The sequence below is a fragment of the Anopheles coustani genome, chromosome 2 (genome assembly GCF_943734705.1).
Source record: "Anopheles coustani chromosome 2, idAnoCousDA_361_x.2, whole genome shotgun sequence".
NCBI lineage: Eukaryota > Metazoa > Arthropoda > Insecta > Diptera > Culicidae > Anopheles > Anopheles coustani.
Genome location: NC_071289.1, coordinates 11,497,651 through 11,517,487, shown reverse-complemented (window position 1 = coordinate 11,517,487; position 19,837 = coordinate 11,497,651). Strand labels below are relative to the sequence as shown.

Sequence of the window (19,837 nt, the reverse complement as noted above, 5' to 3'; positions counted from 1 at the left end):
TGGATTTAGATTTGAATGAGGATTTCATTCGGGAAAGAATAGTGCATCATCGCAGGCTCGAATATAAATTGAATATCTATCGATTTGGTAGTTTTAACTATTCTTCTCCTGTTCCAGTTCGGCGTCGCATCAGAGCGGATGGTTAGCAGTGCACGAGGTTCCTGAAAAGGGTTAGCTGAAAAGTAAGGTTATCTTAGGCACGGCCGCGTGGTGTCGCCGAGCTGGAGCTCAAGTCAGAGAAATCCTAGCCGACGCACATCTCGTGCTGTTTGAGTAATCAAGCGGATCACGAGTTTCGTGCGATCTGACAAACGGAAGGAAATATTCCTTTCGTTACGGCGGGTGAACAGCCGCATTTTGACTGCGCACTAGCGTGGTTGGCTAGCAGTGCTCCTGGCCGCATGGTGGCAGTCAAAAGGCGACGCCTACAGAAAATCGAAAACCACAGAAAATCAGGACATATGGCCTTTAGTTGCCAGTCCTTAACCTAAAGAGGTCTATGTCTCCAGGTTAGCTTGCGAAGGCCCAGGAAGCTGGATTCAATAGCCGTACTGGAGTAAATCCTCGCCGAATTGAAGAAGAAGAAGAACTATTCTTCTCGGAACCTTGTAGATAATGTAAGGACTTGTGCCTCATCGGAGTGGAATGATTTTATTCCCTCTCGGAGCTACAACTTACATCACTATTTGACTGACAGCGGAGTTGTGTTTTGCACAAGGTTAGACCAGGTAAATCTATTCGACAAACAAATTAAATTTTTAAATAAGTGATACCAACATTTGTCCGTAGACAAATCTAGCACATCAAACAAATTAAAACTGCTGCTATGTAAGTATTTCATTGATTACTAAACAAACTAACCGCAATGTTGAATTATACAACCGGTCATCGTAAAAAGTCCACAAGCTCGACAATGGTTTATTAACTAGTAGTTTTTATTAATATGACACAAATCGTACAAGAGCTCCGAGCTATCGTAATTAGGTACAATTTTCCGGAGGCTGAGTGTTGATACGGCCCAGCTCCAAATTCATAGTACGCAGCAAAGGATGCGCTCCGCAGCCACAACGTCCTCGGAAATCGTCCAGATCTAACGCCCACGCCATTCCTCCACCCAGGTTCATTTCTTTAACAAACTGAGATTTTCGTTTGATTTCATCCACATCGTCGTACGAAACCCATTGGTTTCCATTGTACGCGTACGGGCCAATCCTACCCTCCGGATCCCGTTTAACCGACCATCCGTGTCGGTTGACCTTTTCGCAAATTTCGTAGAACGACAAGAATCCGCCCGCACGGGTAAACTCTCCGGCCTCACCCGGACCGTATGACTTTTCGTTCAATCCGTTTCGACGCGCGTCGGCCAGTGAGAACGATTGTCCGTAGAGTGGCATGCCCATGACCAGCTTTCGCGACGGTGCACCCTTTTCGATCCAGTAGTGGATGGTATAGTTGGCGTTGAAGTAATCGTACGTATCGCCCGGGTAGTAGTACAGAGGGGCCACGTGACCGGTCTGTTTGTCCCAGTTGCCGTGGAAATCGTACGTCATCACGGCGATCCAGTCAAAGTATTCTGCCAACACTGGCACATCGTAACCGGCATCGATCACCATCTTACTTGGCGACACGGCAGCCGATAGAAGCCAGCCACGTGGTCGGAACTCAACCGCCAGTTCTTGGACCAATAGTGCAAAGCCTTCCTTTTCATCCGGATAGCCCTTTTGGCAATCCACTTGCCAGCACACCGGATACTCCCAATCAAGGTCAAGTCCATCAAAGTCGTACTTTTCAATAAACTCGACGGCATGCTTAACAAACCTCGCCCTAGCTGAGGGATCCCGGACCAACTTGCTGTACTTATCGCCGAGCGAATCATTCCACCCGCCCAACGCAAGCGTCACCTTTGCTCCCTTGCGCTTCTGCTCCACCACCCGCTCGTAGAATCGGTTATCTATGTCCGCCCAAGAGTCGTGCGTTTTAATGGTCAAACTTTCGCGATCCAGCACCGCAAAGCCGTACACGATGTGCGTACATAAGGTGCTGTCGATATCGTCCGGCGTGTACTTTCCATCGCCCTGCCGGTACCAGGCCCAATTGGTAAAGTAGCATACTACTTTGTAGTCATCGTTTCCGGAACTGACCGTGGTCGAAGGAGGACGGGAAGGTCTCGACGTGGTGGTTGCAACGGTCGTTGATGGCTCAGCGGTGCTTGAAGGCCTGGTGGCAGATCGGCGGGTGGTCGTACCGGGACGGCTGGTGGACGGAATGCTTTCCGTCGTTGCAGAGGCCGACGATACCGGACGTTGTTTGTTTTTACATTTCGAATTTTCCGCCCAATCACAGTAGCCATCGTTCCAAAGCGTGTTTGGTGGACATCTACGAAGACAATGGAGATTCATTTGGTATTCTTTTGAAGCATTATTTAATTTTATCACTTACTTTTGCTCGTAGCGTTGTCCATGCTGGCAAATGTAGTACTTGGAGCAATCGGATTCATGTGGCACAAACAACCGACCGTCACAAACACCCTTCGATTGATCAGAATCATTGTCATCAATGTAAGGAGTTGTGGGTCTAGCGGTCGTGGTAGGACGAGTCGTCCTACGTGCGGTGGTTCTTCTTGTAGTCGTGGTGGGTGCTGGTGTGGTAGTTGTCGTCGTCGTCGTCGTCGTCGTCGTCGTCGTCGTCGTCGTGGTTCTTGGTGTTGTACGTCTCGTGGTCGTAGTCATGGCGGTAGTGGGACGTTCCTTGGGTGGTTCGTTTGGCTTTCCCGATCCCAATATGCATTTCGGGCCCGGTCCGGGATAGTTTCGCAGTACACGGTTGATCGTGCGCAGCAAAGGATATTCCTCACATCCGCATGTGTTCCGGAAGTCGTCCAGATCCAACGCCCAGATCATGGCGCCACCGAGACCCATCGCCTTCACGAACTCACTCTTGTGGCGAATCATGAACTGATCGTCGAATGAAACCCACTGATCTCCTTTGTAGGCGTACGGTCCCATGCGTCCCTTGCGGTCGCGTACAACTTGCCAGTTTTTGTTCAAGATGTTGGAACAAATCTATACAGAAAAGAAGATAATTCTCAGTACATTTAAAGTAATGCGTTATGGGAAATGTTTCTCCTACCTCATAGTATGATAAAAATCCTCTCGCTCTCGTTTGATCGCCAGCTTCACCTCCACCGTAAGTCATAGCATTCAAATCGTTATTGTTGTTGTCCGCAAGCGAAAACGATTGCCCGTACATTGGCATTCCCATGACGAGCTTCCGAGGGTCCGCACCCTGCTCAATCCAATAGTGGATCGTGAAGTTTGCGTTGAACGTTTTATCGGAATCATCCGGATGTTCGTACATGGGAGCAACATGGCCCGTCTTCTTGTCCCACTGGCCATGATAGTCGTACGTCATAACGGCGATCCAGTCCATGTAATCCGAAAGCGTGCGCACATCGTACCCAGCGTCGATCACCTTCTTACTCGGCGATACGGCCGACGAAAGCAAATACCCGAACGGTTTGAAAGCGTCCGCCAGTTCGACCACCAAACTGGCGAATCCTTCCTTTTCGTCCGCGTAACCCTTGGTACAGTCCACCTGCCAGCACACCGGATACTCCCAGTCGAGGTCCAAACCGTCGAAGTTGTACTTTGCGATGAACTTCATCACATTTTCGATGAAACGTTTCCTTGCCTGCTCGCTCCGAACCAACCGGCTGTACTTATCGCCGGCCGAATCATTCCACCCACCGATGGCGACAGTCACCTTCTTGCCCTTCTTCTTCAGCTCCACCACACGCTCGTAGAACCGATTGTCGATGTCGGCCCACGAGTCATGCGGTTTAATCGTTAGCGCTTCCCGATCGAGCACTGCAAACCCGTACACGATGTGCGTGCACAGTTCCGGGTCGATATCTTCCGGCAGATACTTTCCATTACCCTGCCTGTACCAGGCCCAGTTGGTGAAATAACAGACGACTTTGTACTCGTCGGAATCGACCTCGTTTTCTTCCTCCTCCGTACTATCGCCGATGCCAGGTTGTTGCTTTTCTGGGGACAAGTTTCCGTTGCCTGATTCATTTGGTCGCTCGTTACTTTCCTCCACACCCGATTCGGCCACAATAGAAGCTGCAATGCAAAGAAGAAAAATGACGTTGTCACCTTGTTCTAAAATGTTTATGTTCGCTTCCTACTCACGTAACACTTCAGCTCCGCTAGGTGCATCCCGCAGACCTTCTCGAATTGCCGTCAGCAGAGGATGACTGCCTTGTCCGCAACGATCTTTGAAATCGTCCAAATCGAGTGCCCAAACCATACCTCCTCCCAGGTCCATCGCTCGTATGAACTGTACCTTTCTTAGCAGTGACTCCTTGTCGTCGAAGGAAACCCACTGATTGCCCTTGTACGCGTACGGACCCATCCGTTGCAGCTCGTCCTGTACCACTGTCCAGCCTTTGTTCTGTATACGATCACAGATCTACAATAGAAGGAGAACAACATTGGTTGTAAATGGAACATGTGATGGTTTGCGTTGTAATAATTTTACCTCATAATAGGACAAAAATCCGGCCGCTTTGGTAAATTCTCCCGCTTGCCCCGCTCCCGGTGCCTTGGCGTTTAGACCATTTTTCTTCATGTCAGCCAACTGGAATGATTGCCCATACAGTGGCATACCCATGACCAACTTTCTCGATGGTGCTCCCTTTTCAATCCAATAGTTGATGGAATAGTTCTGCGTAAGGGAGATATGAAAAACTCAGTAGGCGGACAATATAGAAAAATTCTTCAAGGAAAGGAAATTACCGCATTGAAGAAATCAATTTCATCATCCGGATGGTAATACAATGGCGCAACGTGACCGGTTTGTTTGTCCCACTGGCCGTGGAAATCGTACGTCATGACCGCAATCCAGTCGAAGTACTTTGCCAATGGTGCCACATCGTACCCGGCATCGATAACCGTTTTACTCGGCGAAACCGCCGCCGACAGTAGCCAGCCACGTGGTTTAAACGCTTCCGAGAGCTCCCTCACCAGCGCCGTAAAACCTTCCTTTTCATCGGCAAATCCTTTCTTGCAGTCCACCTGCCAGCACACCGGGTACTCCCAATCGAGATCCAACCCATCGAAGCCGTACTTCTCCAGGAAGCCGATCACGTGCTCGACAAACTTTGCCCGCGCGGAAGCACTTCGCACCAGTCGACTGTACTTATCTCCCATAGAATCGTTCCATCCACCGATGGCGAGCGTCACCTTTACGCCCTTCTCCTTCGCCGCGACCACTCGGGTGTAGAACTTGTTGTCAATGTCCGCCCAAGAGTCGTGCGTCTTGATCGTTAGCGAGCTGTAGTCCAGTACAGCAAATCCGTACACGATGTGTGTGCAGAGGTCGGTTCGGATGTGATCGGGTGTGTACTTCCCGTAGCCCTTCCGGTACCAGGCCCAGTTGGTGAAGTAGCACACCATCTTGTAGTACCCGGACAGTGGTTCCAGCACCGGTGGAGGAGTGGAAACCGGAGCGGGCGTAGTTGTCCTTGTGGTGGTGGTTCGCTTTTCCGTCGTCGATACGACATACTGTGGACCGTCGATGTCCTGGTTCGAGTTCTGCCACGAATTGTTCTCATCGGAAATGTTCTCCGTGCTCTCGGGGACTCCACCCTGCTGGGAACACTTTGCACCGGCCGGCCAATCGCAGATCTGCAGCTGTTGGTTCCAGTGGAGACCATCCGCACAGCTTGCTGCCTCCAAACGGCCCCAGTTGCACACGAGATACTGATTGCAATCGCCCGGATACGGAACATGCGAATTTCCATCGCAAGGATCGTCCTCCGACAGGGCCTTCAGAGCGCCAAAGGTCGTCAGCAGTCTAAAGTACTGCTCGTTACTGACACAATTTACATTGTCCTCCCAGTCGCAGTTCTTCTCTTCCTGACTCCAGTACAGCCCTGGTCCGCACTGTTGGGCGATTTTCTTATCGTTGACGCAAATGTAGAAACTGTCGCAGTTCTTGTGCGGATAGTACTCTCCGTTGTTGCACTTCTCCGTAGGACGGCCGGCAGGTTTCTTGGTGGTCGTCACCGGTTTCTTCGCAGGGCGTGTCGGCTTCGGCTGGTTGGGTGCTTGAGCAGGAGGAGCAGTTGTTCGCCGAGGAGGACGCGATGTGGTGGCCTCTTGAGTGGTGGACTCCGTAGTGGTCGTTGTGGTGCGTCTCGTCCTTGTGGGACGTGCTGTTGTAGTCGTGGTCGTAGTGGTGTATGGTTCCTCATCTTCGGGTGATGTACCCATGTCCATTTCGCATTTGGCAGATGAGGGCCAATCACACAGTTTCGCTGCATTATTCCAGTGTAATCCTCCGGCGCAGAACTGTTGCTTGAACTCGGACAGAACGCAACGATAGTAGGAATTACAGTTCGTCGGATGCGCCTTGTATTGATTCGGTTCGCAGCTTTCGGCGTTGCTAAGCTCGGGCATAATTAACCCGGGTACGGGGATTGCCGTTGTCGCTGGTGGACTGTATGTCGTCGTTGTCGTTGAAGGAGTAGTCCTCCTGGTGGTCCTAGGAGTAGTTGTTGTCGAAGTGGTAGTGGTCGTTGTAGTCGTTGGAGTTGTCGTTGTTGTGGGAGTCGTGGTTCTTCGTGTCGTGGAAGTTTGATCCGGGTTCCATGATGGCCAGGTTGTGTGTGAATGAGCCGGAGTAGAAGTTGTACTCGGAATGCCACTGTCCGGACTAAACGTCATTTCGGCCGGCTTCGGTGTAACTGGTTGAGACGGTCGGGTACAGTCCATTGCCGAGGGCGGTGGTGTAGCCAACCTTCCCAGACCTCGGTTTATCGCTCGCAACACGGGGAAGCTCTCTTCGCAACAGCGATTCTTATAATCATCCAAATCGACCGTCCACGCGGACATTCCTCCAAACCCGGACTTCTTCACGTACTGCGCCTTAAACGTGACCGACACGGGGTCATCGTATCCAACCCACTGATCACCACTGGTTGCATATGGGCCAGACTTCATCGACGAATCCCGTCCAACGTTCCACTTCTGCTTGCGAACACGTTGACATATTTCATAGTAAGCCAGCATTCCCGGCTGCCTGGTATCGTCCCCGGCAGTGCCCGGCCCTATGGCAGGACTTCCCTCGCCGGGTGTCGCTCGGGCAGATTGGGCCAGCGTAAACGTTTGTCCATAGAACGGCACACCGACGATAAGCTTCTTCTTATCGGCACCCATCTTAACCAACAGTTCCATGGCGTACGCGGTGTTGTACTGTGGGTACTTATCGGTGGCACTGCCATGCAGTGGACTGACGTGACCCGTTTGCTCTTCCCAGGAGCCGTGATAATCATATGTCATAATGGTCATGAAATCGACGTACCGTGACAGCTCCGCAATATCGTACGCTACCGTAAGGACCTCTTTGTACCCGGAGATGCTCGTACTCAGCAGAAGGTTTTCCGCGTCGAAAGCTTGTCGAAGCTCTTGCATCAGTTTGCTAAAGTTTGATCGATCACTGTCCGATCCTTTGGAGCAATCACTCTGCCAGCAGACCGGGTAGTTCCAGTCCATGTGCAACCCGGAGAAGCCATGCCTTTTGAGGAATGTGATGGCGTTGGTGATGAAATTTCTCCTATTTGTCGCTGATCTGACCATGTCCGAGTACTTATTGCCTACAGAATCGGTCCAACCACCCATTCCGAGTAAAACGGGCACTTCACCAGCGGTTGATGTCGTCCGGTAGTACATATCTGGGGACGGAGAAGTGGAGTTGATGAACCAAGAATGTGGAAGTTTATGTAAACGACTTACTGTTATCCAAATCGGCCCAACTGTCGAACTCCTTCATCGTCAGTGTGGCGGGATCCAACGTGGCGAACGAGTAGATGATATGCGTGCAAAGACTCGGATCCAGATGTTCCGGGACGAACTGTGCGTCACCCTTACGATAAAATCCCCAATTGGTCATGTGGCAGATCACTTTGTACTCGCTGTCGTCACTTTGACGATACGGTGAGAGCTGCTTGAAGACGTTCGGAACCATGGTGACATCCTTACTGCTCAGCAGCTGCTGGTAGGGGGAACCGGTACGATACGGCATGGGTCCTGCGGCTGGTCGGGATGGCAACACGTAGGCCGCATATTTATCCTGCGTGGTGTAGCCACGAAAATTTTCCACATCCTTCTTCGAGGTGGAGGATAACTTTAACTGCTGCTTGCTGACGACGGTTTTCACCTTGCTGACGGTGTCCTCAATGGCATCATCCATGTCCAGGATGCGAAACTCAACAGAATCTCGTAGCGGAAGACGTCCATCAACACTGAGAGGGAGGAGGAATCACCGAAAGAATAGGGAAAGAATTAGCATACCGACATACATTGTACTAAGAACAAAGCGTTTCTTACAGACTCGCCGGGACACTTTCGACGGCGCTGCGTAATGGCAGCGATTCACTGCCGTAGTCATTGCTTGCCGAATCTGCCGCCACCTGCTTCTCGAACCCATGCGGCGGTACCTGTTCCACGCTGCTACGGACGAAGCTGGTCGGTTCCGGTCGTTCAATTCTTATGTGTGCCACCGCCACCGCCAACCACACGCCGACAATGGCCAGCTGTAACAGAGAGTGCAACGTCAAAACTGCATGACCAAGTGTGCATTCACGGCCGGCCGGGGATCACGTATGCGACGATACCTACCGCTCTATACGGCATCAGACTCATTCTTAAGCTTTCACTTCAACGAAGCATTGAATCTAAATGAGGAGACAACGAAAAAGGAAAACGCGGTTACAATCGAATCAAGCAACCGCACCCGAGCCATCGCCATTGCCATAGCGACGCAGTCAGTTTGTTGAGCGCGAAATTAAACGAAACCTAAATCCGTCAACGTGCCGCCGTCTGCTGGTTCCTCAAAAAATAGGTCGTGCCCTGACCTACCGGCGCTCGGTCGGTAACGTTTTGATGCAACGTCTAGAACCACGAGAACGAGGGAAAATGCGGGAAGTGGGACCAACAGAAACCGTTTCAAGGTCTATGTCATTGGCCTACCCAGGCCTGCGGAGCTGAAAGCGATAATTGCCGTCACCGGCAGAAACCAGTTCCCATTCTCCCCGTCGCATGGGGGGCGCGTGCCCATTCAACTTCAAAACATCTCGTGGAGAGCAAAAGAACCAGCGGAAACATAAGAAACTACTACGAATGCTATGATTCAAGTCCACGGTTACACACGGTACCGCTAGGGGAGCAAAGGCCTCCATTTACGTGGGGTCAGCCGAACGAATGGGGCACCCGCTGGGTGGGCGAGGTGATCGTGCTGAGATGAAGGCGTTCCGTCTCCTTAACAGCATCTCGTCGAGTGTTCATTCAGAAAAAAAATACTTCACCGCGGAACATGATTCTCTGGCGATAGATCTTCTCGGTAATCCCCGTTCGAGCGATCGAAGCCAGTAACCATTCTTGCCCGTCCACCTTCACAAGGCTGTGATGTTCGCGTAAGCAAAGCAGTTAGATTTGGCCCTGTTAGAGGTTAGTATGATTACCGATTCCGACCTCGTACTGCCTGCGATCAAATAAATAAGGGAGTTCGAGGGGCGTGTATGCTTGTTTTTCGAGGCGATCAAGGTTGCAACCAAATTATTACTTCGGCAAGTACACACGTATCACCAACGTATTTGCAATTTTTTAAATGCTCCTTCTTGTTAAGGCACGTTGTTTTTGAAGCCAGTTTTATTTTGACCTTCCTTTCAAAAAATGCTACAAATGATTAACTTTTAACACATTTCACGGACGAAGACTTCATCCTAAAATAAGGTTTAAAAAAGTAGTTTACAAAATATATTTTCGATCCATTGAACACCCTTCGTCAGTTTTGTAGAAGATGTGGTTAAAATATTACCAACATTCAACACATAATCCACGAATTTAATTCAAACGTATTCACTTCACATTTGAATAGTTTAAATCGCAACGATATTGTTAAGTGATTGCACTTATTTGAATATTCTTTATTAATTTGTTGATCTTGACTAAGGATTTTTTGCTGAATCTAAAATCTGTTTGATTTATGTGAAGAGACTGTAGAGCCTTGGTTTCTTAAAGACAAATTTCAAATGGCTGGAAATTTTTTCACAAGTTCAAAAAACCGTTGCATAAAATTACTCCTTTCGTTCACAGTTCTCTGTCCTCATCGAATATTGAGGTCACTTGGGCAGTGGCATAACGGTTTCGTGCTTCATTGTCAACGCTATTTTCGTAGGTGCGATTCTTCCGATTGCGATCCGTACACGTACTATAATATATTCACAAAACAAGCGAAAAAGATTCACAACGAACGAATTTCAAATAATTCAAGACACTTTTGAAGCGTGTTCAATTTGTTCCCAGTTTCTCCGGGCAAATTCTATCGGCGAAGTTGCGGCACGAACGGTTTGCCCACTACTGACCGGTTGGTTGGTGGTCTTTCGTTCCGTTTCACTCATGAACCATTCCCTAATCATAGCTTGTAACGGCAATGTTTCGCTGGTATGAGCCGCTTTTTGCATTATGTTGTATGAATATAAATTTCTCCGCGGCACCTTCTGCCCTTCATGCACTCGATGAGGTGGTAAACGTTTCTCACACGTTGGCACAATTCAAAACCGACACTTCACTGTACGATCGTACTAGATCCAGGGGGGTTTATCCAGAACGCACAAAAGAAGATAATTTTCACATGAATATTGGCACCGTCCCTCGAATGCATCGGGACCATAAACTTCAAACGCACCTTTTTATATGCACCGGGTTCACCACACTTTGAACACTCTTTTTCCACCTTGGGGGAGATGGTACTTGCACATGCGATCACAATCCTTTACACCGACCGTACCGACGGGGAAGACGCCAACGAACCGACTAATTCTTATTCATCCCGAACTCCTTCTTTTATACCTTCGATACTGGACACTGCGATGGACGGCACGGACGAGCAGACCGGGCGGAACCCGGCCGATCAAACTTGTTCTGTGACAAAATGGTATTCTCACTGTTTCTTACCCCCTTTTTTGTTTTAGTCGATTGGGAGTTTGATTTGAAAAAATAAAGAAGTATCGCAGATCCTCGCACCCTATCCACCAAGGAGGCAAGGCGTGGTGATTTCATACGAGCGTGAACTTATACCGATCGTGTGTGATCGTGTTGCTTGGGTCAATGACACTCGTTCGCGTTCATCCTTTGCCTATGACTAATTTCCTTATTTTATATCATTCGACAAAAACCTCTTGCAGACCTACAACATGCTAATCGGCTCGGAAGTCAATCTTCGCTCTCTCCTTGAGCTAGCGACAAATAGCTTTTTCCATATATCGGTCATCTTGTATGCACAAAACATCGTCTAGAATATCAACCACGGGCAGAAGATATTAGATCCACGTGCAGCTGTCCGTTGCATGGCATTGGACCAGAAACGCGCGTACGATCTACGATCAATCGTGCGAACCATTGGAAGTCCACACACGCATCGCCGGCTAGTCAAGGATTGTACAAAGTTCCTAGTACCGGAGTGCCAAACCAATGCGGCTGCGATTCCTACAACTCGCGCCAAAGGTAATAACTCTACATCGTCCCTTGCAGGAGGCCCACCAAGCCGTCCATCTGCACGGGCATCCAGGCAGCCCGGTTCTTCTACGGACCGTATCTCGGCAGATCGCGTATTAAAGTGCTCCAGTTGCATGCTGCCTGGAACCGATCGAACCGGTATTCCAATCCCCCTTAGAAAGGCTGTTGGTCGCCCTTGATCTTCACGCCATATTACCGCACAGCAGAACGAAAACGGGAGGAAGAATCCTTCGGGCACGATTTCTACCAAGTTCTTCCTACAGGTAGTCACGATACATATGGCATTCAATGTTGTCCGATAAATTGCCAACTCCCGGGCCCGGTGGCGGAGCCGCAAAATTGAGCTCGAAAAGCTGGTCCCCAGAACAGGTTCTGGACGCGGGTTCCATCGTATCCAGCCGCGGCGTAGGTGGACGCGGCGGAACGATTCGATTTCGTGGTTCCCCCCTGTGTCTCCACAGCATCCAGTAAACGTACACCGGCGACATTCTACAGCCGATATTGCGCGAATTGGGGGGAAAACATTCTTTTGCGACGAATTTACCGTTGCTTTCCAACGGTCCATTGCGAAGGCGAGATGGCCGGGATCGAAAACAGCTTAATCTGCCTTATGCAAATAAGGATTCTTTTCGGAACATTCATCTGCTCGTGAAAGTGTGCGCAGAATCCCATATGGTTCATACGTGGTTAGTAATCCCGTGTCTTGTTGTTTTTTGGCTCATCGACCGTTTTACGACATCGATTGGATGAGGGGGGCGACAAAAAATCGTAAGCTTATTCGCTGTAGGACATATTGCCGAATTAATGAGCCTGATCAAATTACAGTGAAATACGGTCAGATATGGGTGGATCGTATCGAACAAAAAACGCTTACTAAGGTTCATTGACTCTTATTTCAGAATATTTTCAGAGGAAACTATATTACGATCTCTTATAATTTATTTGATTTAATTTGAACGCACCATTTTTTAAAATTTAAAGTTTTTACTTCGATATGTTCCTCTTATGGAGACGCCAGGTGTTTATCTGTAGAAAGTTAAAATAATTGGTAAAGTTATGTACAATATATTTATGTAGTTCTTTCAGTTTTCTGGACATCATTTGTTATTCAACTGGAAAGCACTTACCTGACCCATGAGACGGTGGATTATTTAAACTGCTCTTCAAGGTACACTTTCAACCATCCATGTTGTATCTTTGTAACGCCCGGATTTGTGTGCAACAAAATACAAATCCTGTGAATGTCAAACGCAATATTTGCGTGGAGATTGTGTGGTTTTTTCCCCGTTCCTCAAATAACAACCAAGAACCTGTTTGTACATTTGCCAAAATCAATATCGCCGAACGCAAGAGAGTCAAAATTCGATCACCATCGTTCATGTTCAGCGAAGCGCAAAAACAATCGAATCTCGTTCTGTTTGAGCAAATGTCATAGACCTCTGGCAAGCAGGTTTTTATGTTCCCTTTTTTTTAATGTTCGCGTCTACCCGCCACCCATCCCATCGCGTGTATTAATTAATATTTATAATACTTGTATATTTTTTTCCATCCCACTTGCACTGTTGCACCCGAGGCCGATGCAGTTCCATTGTGGATGCACCGACAGTGACGTTCTGGGCCGCCTGGATCTGGTTCCATAATGACGACAAACCGCCGACGACATGAATACCAGACCAGTCAACGACTACCTGTAACTATTTGCCTTTGGAGGCCGGCCCGAATGGTGGTCGAATGTCAAGACCAGGAGGCACACAACCTTGTGCCAGGATTCCGAGACTAAACGTGTTTCTTGCGGATCGTGTTCGTTCGGTGGGGTGTGTTCGGATTGCGTGCATATAGAATGGCGGCATCGCCGACCGCAACCACTTCCATAAATGCATCGATTGGTCCAGTCTCGAGATTCCAAACCGGTTTATGCTTGTTTTGACTTTCTTCGTAGTCTAGCTACTTGGGACCGCTAACGGAGGCGGTTGTTTTGTTTATTCGTCTTTTTTTTACACCTTCTTCCCACGGAACTTCGGTGTCCTTTACCATACGATAATAACAACATACATAAGCGTCGCTCGATCGCGTCTTGTGCTTCCCTACCATTTAATGTTCAATGCTGTGTTGATTTTTTCAATCTGATGATAGCTGGTGTGTAGCAAAGTCTTGCGCTTGTTCAAGTCCCCATCGTTGTCGAAGAAGGTAGTATACAGATTCTCGACGCTCTCGTTCTCCGGATTGGACTGTGGCAACGAACGGTACATGAACTCCAGCTCGGCCGTAAGTTCGCGTGCGTTTTTTCCCTCCTCTGGGCGAATTTGTGCACCACCGTTCAGGCAGCCGGAAGGACAGGCCATTATCTCCACATAATCGTAGGTGCTTTTCCCGCGCTTCAGCTTCTGTACCATGTTCTGAATGTTTCGGAACCCGTTGGCAACGGCAAACCGGAGCAGCACCTCGCCATTATGCTCCAGCACCGCTTCCCGCATGTCGTTGTTGCGCAAGGGTTTAAACTGTACCGCATCCAGATGAATGTTGAACAGCTTCCGAGCGGCGTACTTGAAGATGTGCTCACTGTATCCCCCGGAACCGGACGTTTCGTGGCCCCACACGAAGGTGGCCGGTCGGGCGGTTGGCCATGGCCAGTCGATGGGAGATTTGTCCACCAGCTGGAGTGTTTGAAGGCCGAGACTGTCAAGCATTTGTTCGATTTCAACTGGAAAGTGATTTAACAGATTATTATATGCCACAAAGAAAAGTAGAAATTATTATACTCACTAGACGTTATAACGCAATCCACGTCGCGACTATTTTCCACTTCGCTGAAGAAATCCTCCCGCGAAGCTTCCAACTTTTTGTCGTAGCAAGGCATTACGGTCACATGGTAGATCCGATCGCTGGCCGTTCCCGTTTTTTGACCGAGATACTTTTTAATCAACATTCCCATTATTTGTTGTGGTGATCGAGTGGTTGAGATGTACGGAAGAATGAAATTGCCATGGGTCTTTTCGGCGTAGCAGACCCACCCCGGACAGGATGAGGCCAGCATGGGGAGCGTCTTCCGGTTGGTGTTGTACCGCTCGATAAACTCATTACGGCTTTCAATAAGTGCCAAATCATCCGCTATTTTCGTATCTACAACCATGTCCGCTCCTAACTTCTTGAAATAACCTGCCACAGGGGATTAAACGCACATAGTAGTACATCACATAGCTTATCATGCTAGATTTCATTGACGATTGTCTTATCTTACCCGCGATATGCTCGAACGTGTCTTCTGGGTTTAGATTATACTTTCTTGCGAGCGACAGAATTGGTTGTTGCGAAACAGTAAAGACAACGAACTTGATTTCATCTCGCTGGTTGTTCAGCTTGGCAAGATTATTCGCATTCATCACGCGCAGCAGTTCCTCCTGGCTTTGTTGCGAAATCAGAACGCCCTCGGCTGAGGTGATACATCCCGAACAGGCCAAGCAGTCAGCCAAGGTGATTTCCACCTTTTCCAGCTTTTGTATTCCACTCTGTTGGAGAAAACTTGAGGTGAAAACGTTGAACGCTAAATGGGGTTGTTGAAGTCATTGTACATACCGATGATTCCTGAACATATGATCCATCGTCTTGGATTGTTATCTTTGCACCAGTTTTGCTCTTGGTCGTTTCAATTTTTACCGGTTTAATACATTCCTGTTAGGAAAATCAAAGGGTGGTACTATTGCTCCATTGTTAAATATCCACTATTTACCTGTGATGGAGTGATGAAATCGTCCAAATCTGTAAGTTGCAGTGCGCTGCTAAATCTCGACATCTCTGTTGGCGAATGAAAGTAGATTGTTTTGATTTTACGACAAAATAAACTCTGATAACCCTTGAATGCTTCGAACGTGCAGTTTCAAACGTTCAGTATCTCCTTGCGCTGGTACGACATTACTAAATGATGGAAAATGAATAAAATAGAATGGTGTTAAGCATTAAATACTGAAGAATAAGCTTATATTTTTGCAGAATCTTCTAATTATCTGAAAATAACCTATGGTCTTCCACGCGACCATGTAAACCATACAGAAGAACTTATCGTTTTGTCATATTTGACGTATTTTCTATTCATTTTTTTTAAATCAACAGATTGTCACACTGACAGCTGCATATGCTATTCTGCGAAGTTTGCAACGTGCTTTTTCGGTCTTCGTTGTCGGTGCATGGAAAATTGTGAAATACTCGAAGATTAGTTGGTTTATTGAATATAGATAACACAAAGTACGACTGTTTCATCGTCCAGTGTAGATTGCAAATGTAGTAGACGAGTGTTTTCGGCGATTTGATTCCGGTCAGTCACGGGTTTTGCGTCGTAAATACCTAACCTTGAAAGAACAACAACTTCCTTCCGCCCGAGATACCGTGCCACGAAGAAATGCAAAGATGTCTGCAATCACCGATAAACGACGAATTTCATCGATTCTCAAAACCCAGTCTGCCGATTCAAAGAGCCCCGTCGTTCGCAACAAAGTGCGCTTTGCCGTGCTGTCGATCGAGTCAGCGTTGCAGGATGTTTTGGAAAACAACCGGCTAGTGCTGTACGATGAGCTGCTGCTGAAGCTGAAGGATGAAGACTTTGATGTACGTAAGCACTTTCGTGGTGTGGCGTAACCGGTGTGGGAATGAATTGTTTCTTTCTTTTTTTGTAGGAAAATCAATTCCAAGAAATGTTCACCGAAGCAAAAAAGTGTGTCCCTCTCCTGAAATCCCACTTCAGTAACTTGGTCGACCATCTCCTCTCCACCCCCTGGTTGGATCGATCGGAGCAGTCCATCGAGTCGTACAAGGATTTCGTGATCGAACTATCGATCGTGCAGAAGAACTTTTGTACGATGACCGTTACGAAGCTGCTGAAACTGTTTATTCCAGGCGAAGCTAGTAAACAACGGTATAAGAATGGTGTACCTAACGAGGAAGAGCAGCGACAGATGGCATCGGTGCACGATCTAATAACAAGACTGAAAAATGTGATCCCGATGATCTTCGACGTGGTGCTTACGCAGCTTCGCAAGAGTTTCCCCTACCATAAGAAGCCAACCTATGAGGTAGTGGGATACCTTCATAACGTTCTGCACATGACGGAGTACGCGTCGATCTACTGTGATGAGCTGCTGGAAATCGTATTCTTCCAGCTGCTCCAAATAGACGTGAACGTTCCGCGCAGCGAAATCGAAGATGCCGAGTATCCCGACGAGGAGATGTTCGAGATGGCCGACACTGGCGACGAGGAGGACAGTGACACCATGCGCCATCCGGTGGCGGAAACGCTGGATTGCTTCATGGATCTCATGTTTCACTTCATCGACCGTACGGTGAAGGAGAGCGGACAGGGGGATCGGTTGTTCAAGATCATGCTGAACCAGTTCGAGTCTCACGTTCTGCCCACTCACAACACGGACCACGTACAGTTCCTTCTGTTTTACTTCTGCAGTTTCAAGCTTTCGTACGCAGAGCATTTCATCACTTCCCTGTGGAAGAACGTTAGCAATCCCAGCATGTCGCCGGTGGTGCGACAAGCCTCGGTCGGTTACATAGCAAGTATGTTGGCCCGAGGAAAGTTTGTCCCCTTGAGGTAAGTGTTATATGAGCGGGGGTCATTTGTTGTTGTTAACAAGCGATTTGTTTTGCAGCTATCTTAAATCGATGCTTCACGAAATGTCCCACTGGGCGCACAGCTACATTCAACGGTGCGACTCCATGCAGTACAATCAATCTCTGAAGGCACATCTCGTCTTCTACTCCGTGTGCCAGGCCATCTTTTACGTGGTGGCGTTCCGCAGCAAGCACCTTACCTCGGACGCAAAGAACCTCACGTTCCTGCAATCACTTCAGCTGTCGTCGATAGTAACGTGCCAGCTGAATCCGCTGCGCGTTTGCCTACCCACGGTGGCCACGGCATTTGCCGGTATTACGCGAGCGTATCAACTCGCGTACTGCCACACGATCCTGGAGCGCAATGCACGCCGTAAGCTGGCCACGGTGTACAAAAACAACACCCAGCTACCGGAGGACTGTCTGGAAACGTTCTTCCCCTTCGATCCGTACATGCTGAAGAAGTCAGGCAAACGCATCGATCCGCTGTACCTGCAGTATCAGGCGCACGAAGTCGAGGACGATGGGGGAGCTGCGGAGGACGCTGAAGTCGGTAGGGGTCGCAAAAGGTACGAATCGATTTCGGAAGATGTAGACGACTTTATCCCCGAAACGAAGCGGCATAAACATCAAAAGGGAGGACATGCAATTGACATGAATAGCGAGTTTACGTTCTCCTACGGCGTATCGCCTGGGTTCAATAGTTGAAGATAGTAACTCTAAAATCATATTTAATGAATTTTATTCGCTAAACATTATATGTGTCTCTTCGCAAGACAGTCATTCAACAATAAACTAATCGGATTATTATGTGAACTCAGTTAAATGAAGGATCATTTTCTCTTTTAAAGAAAATAAAATGCATATCGTAAAGCTGAAATGCATTTATACTAAAACTTTATATATTTTATTTTAAAAGTATAAAAATATACTTTTTCTAAATTTAGTTTACTGTCGCCCAAGTGGAATCTTTCGGATGATAAAAGCATTTTTGTATGGAGAAAGCTTTTTTTCCTCTCTTCACTACCGGTGCATCTCCATCCCGCGTCCATCGATCTTGCACGAAGCTCAGCGTGACGCTTCGAATTCCCCTTCTTCAATGGTTCTCTTCTCTTCTCCCAATGCTGCCTCTCATTTCTTCCTTAAATATTTGGCAAACCGCTTTATTTCTCTGCCCAGCATCCCCCGTCGTCCCTTCCTCCGCACCACCCGAAATAGACTAAAATTTTATTTCAATTACTCTTATCCAACACCATTAATAAAATCGTATGCGTGATACTGTTTGCTAGCAGTATAGTTCGATCTCGGTTATTGATAGTGAGTGGGTGATCTTTGGTGTTGATTTTAGTGCTTTCCTGATTTTTGAACTGCTTTTTTCTTGTAAACCACGAATTCTTTGATTTTAAAACATGTACAAAAAACGTAATTACACTAGTAATTACTACAAGCGCGTTAAGAAACATGAACTAGAAATGTTTGCCGAGTTAGAAGAGCTGAAAGCAGCAAGGAGAGCAGGTATGTTGTGAAAATCATGTGCAAGTGAATGTGAACATAACAATTTATTTCTTAATTTGTAGTTCGCGCCCCATCTTATGAAAACATTTCCGAAGGAAATGGTCTAGCTCCCGATCCTCTGGCAGGAGACATGTCGGCAGAAGATGACATGTCAGGGATGGAGAAAGATGAGGAAGACGAGGCTTCATACAATAGCGATGAAGAGACCAGTGAAGATGATGGCAGTGGTGATGAAGAAGAAGGTGTAGACGAGAGGTTTGATGCCATGTCCCTCATCGAAGGAATTCGACATTGGGCAAATAAGCACAAACCAACCGTGCAATCAGTTGATATGGTGCTGCGCTTGTTTAAAAAGGTAAACGTCCGTTTACCTTTTGACGCAAGAAAACTGCTGGGCACTAAAAAAGACACCGGGAAGCAGATTAAGCAGATGGACAACGGTGGGCAATTTTGGTACAATGGTATCAGAAATAGCCTGACTACATATTTTCAGTAAGATTTACTACTGCAATAACTTTTTCGCCATGCGATATATTTTATTTATTCTCAATCCCCCTTTTTAGATACGCTAAGCTGACTTCGCAAAACGTATCACTCAACGTTTCGGTCGACGGGATACCTTTGCATAAAAATAGCAAAGCCCCGTATTGGCCAATTTTATTTTCTATCCATGAAATGCCCCAAGCGCCAGTTATGACGGTAGCGATTTTCCATGGTGACACCAAACCCACAAATCTTGATGAATATTTGGGTCCCATGGTAAATGAACTTAATTGTCTAACGGCAAACGGCCTCATGGTAAATAAAAAGAGGGTAACGATCAAGCTTCGTGCAATTATTGCTGATACCCCCGCACGAGCTTTTATAAAAGGTAAATAATTACTTAAACTTATAATGTTTTTTTCAAAAATATAATGTTTTTGTTTTTCTCAGGTGTTACAGGACACGGAGGGTACAACGGGTGCCAGAAGTGTACGGTTAAAGGGGTTTACGACAAGCAAGCAAGGCGAATGAATTTCCCGGGAATAAACGCAGCCAAGAGAACGGACCAGGACTTCCGGAACGGCACGCAGCCTGGTCATATCAAATCACCGACACCTCTCTTGCAGCTGCAAGGATTTGATATGATC

The 19,837-nt window shown here is 47.7% G+C and overlaps 3 protein-coding genes across 3 annotated transcripts; 1 reads left to right on the top strand and 2 right to left on the bottom strand.

Moving 5' to 3' along the window:
• Positions 1 to 980: 980 nt before the first annotated feature.
• On the bottom strand, positions 981 to 8,814 carry LOC131262241 (probable chitinase 10). The gene is given in 10 exon segments (XM_058264203.1): positions 981 to 2,376; positions 2,440 to 3,062; positions 3,130 to 4,124; positions 4,194 to 4,473; positions 4,543 to 4,728; positions 4,800 to 7,738; positions 7,800 to 8,308; positions 8,394 to 8,599; positions 8,685 to 8,721; positions 8,723 to 8,814. Coding segments are annotated over 10 exon segments (7,263 nt in total).
• A 4,695-nt stretch (positions 8,815 to 13,509) lies between these two features.
• LOC131262955 (probable cytosolic Fe-S cluster assembly factor AGAP009023) lies at positions 13,510 to 15,431 on the bottom strand. The gene is made up of 5 exons (XM_058265059.1): positions 15,310 to 15,431; positions 15,156 to 15,251; positions 14,821 to 15,088; positions 14,346 to 14,738; positions 13,510 to 14,283 (listed from the first exon to the last, which is right to left on the bottom strand). Exons 1-5 carry the CDS (start codon positions 15,370 to 15,372, stop codon positions 13,667 to 13,669), a joined length of 1,437 nt encoding a protein of 478 aa, XP_058121042.1. The 5' UTR covers positions 15,373 to 15,431; the 3' UTR covers positions 13,510 to 13,666.
• A 301-nt stretch (positions 15,432 to 15,732) lies between these two features.
• Positions 15,733 to 18,008, top strand: LOC131262483 (RNA polymerase I-specific transcription initiation factor RRN3). The gene is made up of 3 exons (XM_058264495.1): positions 15,733 to 16,181; positions 16,250 to 17,172; positions 17,231 to 18,008. Exons 1-3 carry the CDS (start codon positions 15,984 to 15,986, stop codon positions 17,898 to 17,900), a joined length of 1,791 nt encoding a protein of 596 aa, XP_058120478.1. The 5' UTR covers positions 15,733 to 15,983; the 3' UTR covers positions 17,901 to 18,008.
• The last annotated feature ends 1,829 nt before the right edge of the window (positions 18,009 to 19,837 follow it).

Bases quoted from the DNA above. Each gene is read 5' to 3' on its own strand.
- LOC131262955 (XM_058265059.1), bottom strand. From the start codon at position 15,372: ATGTCGAGATTTAGCAGCGCACTGCAACTTACAGATTTGGACGATTTC. The intron at 15,089-15,155 runs GTATGTACAATG...TTTCTCCAACAG, and splicing joins CATATGTTCAGGAATCATCG to AGTGGAATACAAAAGCTGGA. The intron at 14,739-14,820 runs GTAAGATAAGAC...CCCCTGTGGCAG, and splicing joins CACGTTCGAGCATATCGCGG to GTTATTTCAAGAAGTTAGGA.
- LOC131262483 (XM_058264495.1), top strand. From the start codon at position 15,984: ATGTCTGCAATCACCGATAAACGACGAATTTCATCGATTCTCAAAACC. The intron at 16,182-16,249 runs GTACGTAAGCAC...CTTTTTTTGTAG, and splicing joins TGAAGGATGAAGACTTTGAT to GAAAATCAATTCCAAGAAAT. The intron at 17,173-17,230 runs GTAAGTGTTATA...TTTGTTTTGCAG, and splicing joins GGAAAGTTTGTCCCCTTGAG to CTATCTTAAATCGATGCTTC.